The sequence below is a fragment of the Sander vitreus genome, chromosome 23, assembly GCF_031162955.1.
Source record: "Sander vitreus isolate 19-12246 chromosome 23, sanVit1, whole genome shotgun sequence".
Lineage (NCBI taxonomy): Eukaryota > Metazoa > Chordata > Actinopteri > Perciformes > Percidae > Sander > Sander vitreus.
In genome coordinates this window covers 21,472,454-21,484,497 of record NC_135877.1, presented here as the reverse complement: position 1 = coordinate 21,484,497, position 12,044 = coordinate 21,472,454, and the positions used below count along the sequence as shown (strand labels likewise).

Sequence of the window (12,044 nt, the reverse complement as noted above, 5' to 3'; positions counted from 1 at the left end):
TCACACTTCAATAGATCCGAACTATGCCTTTAACACAGGGGTCGTCAGCGTTTTTTAGGCCAAGGACCTCTTAGCTGAAAAAGAGACGGAGCAGGGACCCACTACTACATAAATTGTGTAACATTTTGTTGTAAAAATAATCTGGACCTACAATAACATGTAGGGCGGCCTATAGTCTCGCTTTGCCAGACCCTCCTCCAAAGCGCGCTGGAGGAGGGTCTGGCTAGTCCACACAGCATTCGGGGATGGGAGGAAAACGTGCTCTGGTTTATTGGCATTTCTTTGAACCAATCACAATAGTCTTGGGCGGTGCTAAGCACCAGAGAAAAGCCGCGGTGCCGCTGCAAAATAGCCTCGGATGTGTACGTTTTAAAAGTAGAAAACTCAGATTAGCGAGCTGTCTGGATTTACCCTGCAGAGATCTGAGGAGCAGTTAACCATAGTCCTCAGAAATCCACCGGAGGTTAGAACGCCAACACAGAGACAGAGGAAGGTAACGGATATCCGGCCTAAATGAGTGAAATCCGGCGGATTTTCCGGCAGCAACGGAGCAATCCCGGAAGTGGAACGTCAAGGATATAGACTAGGCGGCCTAAAGCCTTCACACACCTTTTTATTGTGCATACAATACTAAGCTTTTAAAATAAATGTTTTTGGCATATTCATATATTTACACATCATGTTTTAATGTTAAAATGTGGCACAGTAAATCCTTAAGCTTAACCGTGTCAGTGGAGCAAGCCAGTAAGCCTATCATCAATGTTTTGTACATATTTTTTTTTTTAATCGTTACTAATAATATGTTGGATTCATGTTAATGTATATTTTCATACATATTTAAAATTTTCCATCGAGCAGTACCCCCTGCGGTAACTCTGAGGACCCCCTGTTGAAGAATTCAGCTTTAAGAGAAGAATGAAACTCTTATCTTTATAAATTCTAGGAGTCACAAAACGATCCTAGCCAACAGCATGAAAGTAATGTCAGGCCAACTGATTCTATAACACCACAAATTGAAACTTGGAATGCTGCGGCAGCCGTTTTCTACAGAACAGCAGCAGAGGAGCGTGTGCTGCATCGCTCGGTCTGAACCTGACGGCTGAACTCGCTGCTTTAATGAGGGATTGATCAAAGAGCTGATTTGCCAAAAAGGCGCGTTGTCCTTCGAGATGTACAGCCGGCTGTCGGCTGACCTTCCCTTCCCATCATGCCTTTCTGCTCCTAGAATAACTTTACAGCCCGTAGGACTTCACATCCATTCAGATGTGCACAAAATAAGATCCATGATGCTTTTTCAGGATATGGTTTAGCTAGAAGTTGTGCAAGGGCGTAACTTTGGGTTCAACATTGGGGGGGGGGGGTTGAAATTTTGAACATATGAAACACTTAATTTCCTACATTGTGGTAACATTTTGTGCAACAATTTATGGGGGTGGGGTGTTGCACTGGCCAGTTTTGATTATTCCCCCTTTAAATTCCGCCTTATGGTTTGATGTCAACAAGTCTTCTGTATGTAGATTGTAACATTTTAGTTCTCACAGTCCTCATCAGACATGATAAATGGAAACAAAACAACATTATGGGTGCACGTTAATTACAATCAGGTCAGGTTATAATAAACACTATGCAAATAGAAGAAGTGAGTCCTTAAAAGTGCAACTGTGAAGACTTTGTGTGGTTTCTTGTTATTTCTAGGGGTGTAACGATACGGATCGATGTATCGATGCCTTCCTCAACGATCCAATATTATCGATACATATCGTCATCAAGATGCGCCTTTATTTAGATATTCCCACTTTATATTTATTCTTTTTATTTTAAATATTAGTTTGTTTTTTTAATTTAAATGTCTGGAAGAGCTCAGTAATGAAATTGTCAAATCATGTTTAAGTTGCTTTATGTATCGTCTGGTATCGGTCGCAGGGCCCTGAATTGAATTGGATCCAAATCGTATCGTGCCAGACTTTGAGTATCAGTAAATATTGTATTTCGTATCAATATAACACGTGATTTACACCCCTAGATATTGTTTTCAGTTCTTCAGGATAAATTAAAGTCCATGCTAAGTTTCATGTCCTCTTAAAGTATAAAGTCAAACATTGACAAGTCACGAGTCTTCATAAGCACATTTAAAGTCAAACATCTACTGACTGCTGAGCATTTAAATGGCAGAGCTAACTATGCTAACTGTGTTTTCTAACATAGCTGACCATTGACTTTCATTGATAATTAAAATTAAACTTTTTTTATATTAATGAATGTTTGTTACATTCACGCCGTTGCCAAATGAGTTGCTACAAAGCTAATTAAGACTCCACACAACTCTCTGGATTTCTCAGTGTGACTATGTTCAGAAGATTGTGGCGTCCGAGACTCGATAATGACCTCTTCTGAAGAGTCCATCATGTGTTTTTAATCCTCAGTGTCCTCCTTGGCTACTAGCAACTGTGTGGAGTGGGGGGGGAGGGGGGAGTGCGGGATCACGGAAGTCTTGTCATGTGGACGCGCCAACAGTGTTGTTGTCATTACTTAGATGTCCTCATGGGGGAGACAGAAACTACGCAGTATAGCTTTAAATATGACATCATGAATCTTCAAAATAATAGTTTGACAGAAAATTCTTGCTCCACTTACTAGGAATTTTCTGAAACTTACACCAAGGGATTTTGGCAGGTTAAAACTTTAAGAAACACTTTAAAGCTACACTTAAAATGTAACATTAACAATGGAAAGTGACCAATGTGTGTAATGTAAAACATATGCCTTGTCGCTGTTAAGATTCCTGTGAGAATTATCACCAACTCTGCAAAATAATTGCTGCCTTGATTACCAGTATGTTCTTTGGTAACTTTCGTTCCAATCAAGGAAGTGTGACATCTTTATAATGTATAATGCACAGACGTCAAAGTCTTCAGGGAGTCGTCAGTTTGTGACTTGAGTTTGACTCCAATCAAGTCCCAACTCTGCAGCTCTGCTCATTTCAGATGCAAAGTGTCATGCATCACAATGTGCTTCAGATAGCGCTGCTGTAATCTTCTAAGCTCACAAATACAAAAACTCTGTACCTTTGCAGTCCTAAGTCTTTTAATTCGGACTTCATTAAGTGTTAATCCTTTGAGAGTGGCATTAGTTTGTGGTGGGAAGGAGTCCAGCAACAGACGACTCTTTAAGGTTATCTTTAAGAGAATCTCTTCTGGGCCCAGATCGACCGATCTGCAGCATCTTAATCAGGGAGTGTGGGACTATCGTGTGTGTGTGTGTGTGTGTGTGTGTAGCAGCGCGTAGTTTGTGATTTTAATCTGCTAAGACAGTTGGATTTGGGCTTTAAAGAGAAAATCTTTGCTTCCTGCAGCTTTACATTCTTAAAAAGAGGAGAAAGTCTCCTGTGAATTCATTGAGGAGCTTCTCTCCATTACTCCGAGATCAAAAAGTTTGAAATTAAAACTTTAGCGACGAAATTAAAAACGGTTGAGGTCAACGAGGACCATATTTCGCCAAACACAAAGGTTGCGTGATAATATTAGTCGTGTTTGAATCAGCATCTCGGTGATTCGGGGGCGTATTGACAGAGCCTTGACATTGTATCTGTGGGATAATGTCAGTAAGTCCAAGTAAAACACAGACTTTATTTATCTTGTGTGAACGTGCCCACACGAATCACAGACGTGAGGTCCTCTGGTGATACTAGTCCTGTGGGAATATGGGGGAGACAGAAACACTATAGCTTTAAATACACCTCTGAATCTGAGCATGTGTAAAAGGACACAATAGAAGTTAGTTCAACCTTTAAGATGTTTTAACATAGGCGCTTATTGCTGACCTTTGGAAACAGTATATATGTATATATATGTATAAGAAAGTTTAATAAGTAATCAAAGTCCTATTGTGTCGCTCACACACAGAAAAAACTTCTCTGTCTTCTAGTAACTCACACACATCTTCTTTATCTGACTGCAGCCAGCAGAGGTGAAAAATAATGACACTCTCTATGACATGTTCCTCCACCTTTAATCCCACTCCCTCCCTTCTCCAGGTTGACATAAAGATTCCCTCCCTGCCCATCCTGAGGAGTTCTGATCGGCTGCAGTGTGTGTTCGGCACTTTCTCAAGCAGAGCCGTGGCGGTCGTTGTCGACGGCCAAGTGCAGGTCACCTGTTCGCTGCCCGAGCCCGTGGGAATCCCACCCACTCCCCAGCAGCAGGGTAGGTGGACAACATGGAGGATTTAGAGGAAGTCTTTCTGAATAATAATAATAATAATAATCAGTATTTATAGCACTTTACAAGGAAGCAAAATGAAACAGACAAGTCATAAAATCATTAGGGTTTAACCCTTTTAGACCCGCGGGACTGCCGGCAATCTTGGCAGACATTACCGTCTTTAAGAGGCTCTAGCAGGCTCCATTTTAAAGCTAGCGTGAAGGTACTGGTATCATATGAAACTAGACGACTTAAGGAATCCATTGGCATTACCCATGTTATGCTAGCTTATATAATGCTCAAAATGTAGAGTCTTTGGCGAGGGGAAAAACTTGCATGGCCATTTAAAAAAGGGGTCCCTTAACCGTCTCATAAATTGGGTACGACTGGACAGCTGAGACTCTTGTGGATTCAGTGAATCCCACCCACTCCCCAACAGCAGGGTATGTGGACAACATGGAGGATTTGCAGGAAGTCTTTCTGAATGATAATTATTATTATTTATAGAGCACTTCATGAGGAAGCAAATTGAAATAGACAAATCATAAAATCATCAGGTTTTCTTGGCGGACATTACTGTTTTTAAGAGACTCTACCAGGCTCCGTTTTAAAGCTAGAGTGAAGGTATTGATTCATATGAAGCTAGACGACTTATGGAATCCATTGGTACCACCCATGTCATGCTAGCTCTCCAAATTTAGAGATTTTGGCGAGGGGAAAAACTGGCATAGCCATTTTCAAACAGGTCCCTTGACCTCTCACCTTAAGATATCTGACTGGAAATGGGTTCTTAGGGTACCCATGAGTCTCTATTTCTGCATACTGGAGTCCCTAAACAGTCTCAGTGTTGCATAAATTGTGTCTGACTGGAAAGCTAGGAATCTTGTGGATTCAATGAGCCCAATTGTATTAATGTGTGATGATGTAAGCCCCCATGGTAGCCATTTTATCAGCCTCACGAAACTTTACAACCACAAACTAGAGACCTAGGGCATTCACAGGATGCGTGGCTTTCATAGGTATGTTGACAATAACCTAACCGGCTGTAGATTGATATTGAACTGAAAAATACACAATCTTATCGATCTTGTTATCTTATCTAATTGTGTGTGTGTGTGTGTGTGTGTGTGTGTGTGTGTGTGTGTGTGTGTTTTCTCAGACTACTTGTCGGTCCCAGTCAAAGTTCTGGTGAACGACAACATCGAGGTGACTTCTGGAGAGTATGACTTCTACAGCTGTGCTGCCACAGTCAGGAAGAACCCAAACACACCGTAAGATGGACCCCACACACACACACACACACACACAGACGGTGTGAATCGCACACATGTATGTAAGTATGTGGGGTTTGTGTGTTTTCAGGTGTATAGCGTGTGTGAACAGTACATGGGGCTGTCAGTGGAACGCTGAGGATCACATCTGCAGTGACAACAATGATGCTGTAGCTGGGGAACGCATCGTTAAACCAAAACAGGTGTGTGTGTGTGTGTGTGCGCGTGTGTGTGTGTTTTTTGTGTTTCCTGTGAACCAAAGTAAAACCCATCAACAGAAAAAGTAAGAGCCTTTTTTTAATAATTGAATAACCATTTAAGTCAAATGTTTATTGGCTTCTTTTCTCTGTTCTGTTGATCGTTGTAAATTAAATATCTTTGGGTTTTGGACAAGGCAAAGCTTTTGTAAGACGGCACTTTGTGCTTTAGGAAACTGTGACTAAAAAAACTGATTGTTTCAAGATCTCTCAAATGACTTCCAATAGAGGGAGTACACATGTTCTTAAGAATATAAATGAAACCGATTCATTTTCTATTTGTGCTTTTATGCGGCTCACAAAACACTTCATAGATACACTTCTTAGGTTTAGATTTTAAATTAGGAATGTGTGGTGTTTAGGTTTGAATTTAATGTTGGAAATATTTTAATTTCTGATGATTTTTTATTATAGAATCGCACATTTTCTGACCACATATTTTTTTTTATTCTCTACAATATTTGTGTTCCCTATCAATCATTAGAAGATTATTTGAACGGCTGGACGATAATGTGTTGATGTGATTGTTGAACTCCTAATATTTCTGCTTCCGGTGATGAAGAGTGACAGCTGTCCTCAGTTTGAGTCTCCGGAGCCGCAGTTGATCCCCGTGGGCTTTCAGATCCCCATCAGCTTCCAGGGGAGGAACCTGGGCCACATGGTGAGAGTGCTCACACCTGCACATTAAATGCTTCATTAGAAGAGAAGAGAATGGAATAGAGGTTTAGTGCTTTGCACAGGTACAGGGTCCTACGAGCACATTGGAATTTGTATGCATTGCTCGTTTACACTTCCTGCGTCAGCCCTCCGACAGTCCGTTAAAAACACAGGTCTTTCCATTCATTTTGAATGGGGGTAGTGCGTTTAGGCTGCGGCGGGGGTTTTGCCACTCAAAAGTTGGGCCGACAAGGGCGCAACTTTGGGTTCAACATTTGAAAACATGAAAAAAGAGACAAAAACTTTAAAAAGGCATAAAAAAAACTTTGGAGAACGCACCAAAAAACCTTGAAAAGGCGACAAACACGTAGAATAAAATTGTCCAAAAACACCTCGAAATGAAAAAACCTTAACATTGAACTTGAAAACATTGAAAAGGAACAAAAACTTCTGAAAGAGCCCAGTTTTGATTATTGGGGGGGGTTGTAATCCCCCCCATAAATTATCTAATTATTAAATAATCTGTTGAGACCGACTCAAAATTTGGAGAAACGCAACCCCCACGTCACGCTGCGGTGGCCAATCATGGAACCAGAGATCAGACTTGTCAGTGTGGTTTGAGCTATGGTTTGAGGCGGTGTGAGAGTCCCGTACAGGAAACAGGAAACATCACTGCCTCTATCTCTGCCACAAGGAGGTTTAAAAACACTTTGAGGGTAAAAAAACCAAACACAAGCACCGAACTGCCCGGGAGTTTGTGTAACAGTTGAATGTTTCAGCTATGTCTCGCTCATCTCTTTTCTTTCTCTCTTTCTCTGTGAAATAAAGCTGCCTTCAAGTGCGGTCGGAAACGTCAAACTCTAATCTGGGGGAGGGGGGCATATCAAAGTGTGGGGTCTGGGTGTCCTCCCTCAGGGTTATTTTGAGCGTCAAAGACTAATTTCCTGCATTCTGATACACTTTTATGCACCAATTTATGGTGTGAATACCTTTATTTATCCTATGAGAAGGAAAAGACAGATGACATTCAAAATATATCTAAAATATAATGGAATATAAAGCAGTAAGGGGGCTTTCACATCAGGGACCTGAGCCTGGAAGAACACAACAGGACGTCACACAAATGGGCCGTTTCATTGACACCCCCCGCTGCACCACCCTGTGACAAATCACCGGATAACCTTTCTTGGTGTGAATGCCCACCTAGGCTACATTTACATTTCTGCGTTTTGGTTTAAAAACGAGTATCTTTTTCTACGTTTCCCCCTCTCATTCCCCCTGCTCTGGCGTCCCCCCCCTCTCATTCACCCTGCTCTGGTGTTTCCCCCTCTCATTCCCCCTGCTCTGGTGTTTCCCCCTCTCATTCCTCATATATATATATAGATATAGATGTATAGATGTGATTCTCTCTGCACACAGACATTGTTATGATTATCATTAATATATCATCTACTGTATTTCATGGTTGTAAAGAAGGTCTCTGTCTGTCTCCAGGGACAGAGCTTTTCCATCGGGACCGAGCTGATGAAGGACACGGAGGCGACGGTCACCAAGGAGCAGGGGTCAAAGTTCAAATTCCCCGGTTACGAGGTCAGTATGAAGGGGCGACAGCACTTTAATATGCGCAACATACGAAAAACAGTATTGTATTGTACAACAAAGTACTAATACTTGGTTACTGCACTTAGTAGAATTTTAAAGTGTCTGTACTTATTTATATTCCTGGAAACATTCACTTTTACTCCACTACATATCCTAAAAATACATAAAATCAAATCAATAGTCATAAAAAGCACAATAAACCACAGTAAATCCTAATAAAACACTAAAGCATAAGGTAAAGTGGGCCCTATCCTGCACCCAGCGCAGCGCAAAGCCAGACGCAAGTGTCTCTGCTAGTTTAAGACCGGGAGATGACAGATGGCATGTTATGCCCAAAACACCTATGAATAATTAAAGGCGCTCTAAGCGATCTCACACGTTTTTTAGGCTACCAAGCTCGTAACATTTAATATATTGTCTCCTCTCCCTGCGTGTTGTGTTTACAGTGAGAATGAGACTAAACTAGCCTGGATAACTGCATATTGTTCCTACTTCTAGAGCTGTGAGCTGTGTTTAGTCTCGCAAAAAAACGTGCTCTGGTTTATTGGCATTTCTTTAAACCAATCACAATCGTCTTGGGCGGTGCTAACCGCCGGACGGAGCAACAGTGCCGCTGCGAAATAGCCTCGGGAAGGAACAAGAAACTCAGATTGGACAGATAGTCTAGCTAGCTGTCTGGATTTACCCTGCAGAGATCTGAGGAGCAGTTAACTATAGTCCTCAGAAATCTACCGGAGGTTAGAACGCCAACACAAAGAAAGAGGAAGGAAATGGACATCCAGCTGAAAAGAGGGATATCCGGCGGAATTTACGGCGGCAACGGAGCAATCCTGGAAGAAGAATGTTGTGTGTATAGACTAATAGAGGTGTAACGGTAGACAAAAGTCACGGTTCTAAATGCATAAGGACCTGTATGTGTTCATTTATTTCTCACAGAAAGTAGTTTTAGTGTGTAAGACGGATACAATTTTCCTGCTGGGCACTGAGGGAACATTTTGCCCACTGGCAGCTTTGGGAAAGCTATTTTAATTATAAAAATAAGGAATCAGACACTTTTTTTTTTATTACATTGTACAAACACTTTCCCAAAAGGCAACAGGTCACAACAGGCTATAAAACTGAAAAGCATCTCTTCTCTACTACGAAAAAAAAATAAAAAAAAATACAAAAGCAGAGCTGATAACAAAAGCCCATCAACATCGGCGTCGCAGCACACAGACGTAATTAAGCAAGATATAAATAACTCTAATCTAAAATCAGGACTCACAAACAGTAAAGTATTTCAAATAAACCAATCAATCGCTGTTTGTCTGTACAGTGACATTTTAGTTGTTTTTCTCCTTCTGCACCTAAATTAAACCCATTAGGTCCACTTAAAGAAACACTCTGATTCTTTTATTGTGTCCATTAGCAGCTCGACGTTAATCCTCCAAATTCTTTGTGTTTTGAAGCTCGACTGTGAAGGCTACCAGGCGTTCATAACCAAATCAGGGAGTGTATCATTAATGATGATTAGAAGAATTAGTCAGTCATTAGCCGCTCATTTGTGAGTAGATTAAACTGTGAGTCAAAACTCAGTGTTGGGTTGATTTTGACATTTTCTATTTTCGATTTTAATTGCTTTAAAGTTTTTAGATTGTCTTTTAGTTTTATTAAAGGTCCAATATGTAATACTGACAGCTAGCGTTTAAAATGGTTACTGCAGTCCAAATTCAAAATACTGAAAGAGTCCGACCCCTCCTCCCCAGCGTCGAAGTTCACTGGAGTTGCCAGGTGTTGAGAACGCTCAACGCTAGACTAGCTTGATGCTAGTCTCTCATTGCCAGACATTACTCCACAGCGCAGCGGAGTTGCTAGATGCTATGTTGACGGTTATAAAAGCTTGTGCTCTCGCGGAGCTCTGTACGCGGCGGACAGTCACCTTTTATTGACCAACCGGAACAACAACGGCCGCTAAAAAGACGGTGACCTCGCGGAGCTTTGTTCGCGACTGACGGCCACCTTTTCTGGGCTTAACGTCACTGCAACAGCCGCTTAAAAGACCACAACCTCACGGTCATCTGTACCCAGGGCACAGTCACTGTCTGTGGGCTACGCCCGCTAAACAGAAGCGGGGAAACAATTATGGCAGGGGGGAGATTGTCGGTACTACTACTTCCAGACCCGTTGTATAGCTTGTCTATACACAGAACAGTAAGAAAGTGGGAATCGCCTAAAGGCTAATTTATGCTTCTGCGTCGAATCGACTGTGTACCCCCCCCCCCCGCGCAAACCCCTCTGCGTCGCCAAGAACCCCCTCCAAGCCCTCCGCCGTAGCTCGACGCGCACCTCCAAAAATGTTTAACTTTGCGTCGAGGCGATGCAGACCACAAGGACTGTGATTGGTCGACTCGTCCTGCGTGTTGATAGTGGGTGTTTCAAGCAGCCTACTGTGGGAAGTAGCAACATGCTAGTTCACTGACATAAGCGTTGCAAATAAACTCAGACATATTTTGGTTACAGTGACGGGGTTATCCGTTTGTAAAGTGTCTACATGTCAGTAACGTTTTGAAATTAGCACTTCACCAGCAAGCAGTACTTTGTGGGCAGTTGTGCTAAAGTTTGCTTGCTAACATAAACATAAACTGGCTGGCAGACACCTCGCAAATAACCTCAGACTTATCGCCCCCTAGCGTCATGGCGGTGAAATGCACCGCGATGCAAAGCAGCCCCAATGCAGAACTCCGAAAGGGTCACGATGCCGTAGGAGCAACGGCGTAGCTACGGCGTGGAGTTGACGCAGAAGCATAAAATGTCCAACATATCATAACCGTGAAGCTGGCGATGGTAACATTAGCCACAATAACATAACGTTAGCTACATACATTGCAAAGTGACCTATAAAGAACACTGTGTCGCAATCCAACAATTCAAGCTAGGGGGTGTTTTGAGGAAGTCAAACTTGTGGTTTCTGGCATATGTCATGGATCCTACGTTAGCAGTTAGAGTGTATTAGCATGGCGGCCTTAGCGGGGTGAAGTTAGTTTAATGTTTGACATTCATCCGTTTTTGCGGACATTACTTTCAATAGCTCCGTGCCAGTGATTCGATTTCTCCCACGTTTAGGGTATGTTGGAGAGCTTATTAGGACAGATGTTTTACAGTTTTACAGTTAATCTCAAAATCCCCAAAAATGACGATGCAGTTGAGAGCGCAAAGACCTATATAATATCTGTCCAACGCGCTCGTCACTATATTTGTAGTAAGGGACCGTCGTAAAAGTTATTTAAAAATATTCATTAAAAAAATTAACCAAATGTTTTTTTTTCATTCTGATTGCTGTAGTAGCCTACTTCCAATCGGACGTCTGGATCTTAAGAGCAGCAAACATTAGCGACAGCGCGACTCGCAGCCCCTCCGCCGACAAGCGTGAAGCTGCTTTTATTCAGTATTTTAATTGGCGGTTCCGTTTGTTTTGGAGAGGGGGAGACCTCTGCGGATAAAAAGCTCCTGAACAAGGAACGCCAAAGGAATCCTAACCGGGAGAAGCTGACTGCCATGACGCCAAAGCTCCGTCTTTTCTTCTTTTATTGTTTTGATTGAGAGACCCCTAGTGGCAGAGCATTACATATTGTACGTTTAAGATCACAGTTTTGCACCGTTAAAGATTGTCCACAAAGCAATGTCATTGTTTTCTCTGAGTCACTAGCTTCTACTTTTTCTGCCTCCAATGATCCTCACCTCATACTGAGTCTGAGACTGTCAGTATGTGGTTACAGAGTGTGTTTCCTCAGTCTTTCATCACACACAAACACCCTGTAGAAAACCTAAATCTGTGTGTGTGTGTGTGTGTGTGTGTGTGTGTGTGTGTGTGTGTGTGCGCACAGTTTGCCTATGACAAGCAGCAGGAGGTGAGCGTATCGTTCCATATTAAAGACAAAGTCACTGAGAGGAAGATTGACAGCACCCTGACAGGTTGGTGTGTCACTTATACAAACACATACACTTGTGCAGACACACACACAGTTTTGCAGAGACACACACAAATCAAGATGAAGTGTGAAAGCACAGGTATTACG

At 42.1% G+C, this 12,044-nt stretch overlaps 1 protein-coding gene across 5 annotated transcripts in view; it reads left to right on the top strand.

The window, feature by feature from the left end:
* Positions 1 to 12,044, top strand: part of LOC144512356 (plexin-B2-like) — a 215,167-nt gene that overhangs the window by 160,627 nt on the left and 42,496 nt on the right. For all 5 annotated transcript variants that reach the window (XM_078243056.1, XM_078243057.1, XM_078243052.1 and 2 more), the window contains 6 exons: positions 4,034 to 4,202; positions 5,359 to 5,470; positions 5,562 to 5,673; positions 6,290 to 6,388; positions 7,879 to 7,974; positions 11,853 to 11,940. In XM_078243056.1, coding sequence (XP_078099182.1) covers positions 4,034 to 4,202; positions 5,359 to 5,470; positions 5,562 to 5,673; positions 6,290 to 6,388; positions 7,879 to 7,974; positions 11,853 to 11,940 — 676 coding nt within the window. The remainder of the gene's footprint in view (positions 1 to 4,033; positions 4,203 to 5,358; positions 5,471 to 5,561; positions 5,674 to 6,289; positions 6,389 to 7,878; positions 7,975 to 11,852; positions 11,941 to 12,044) is intronic.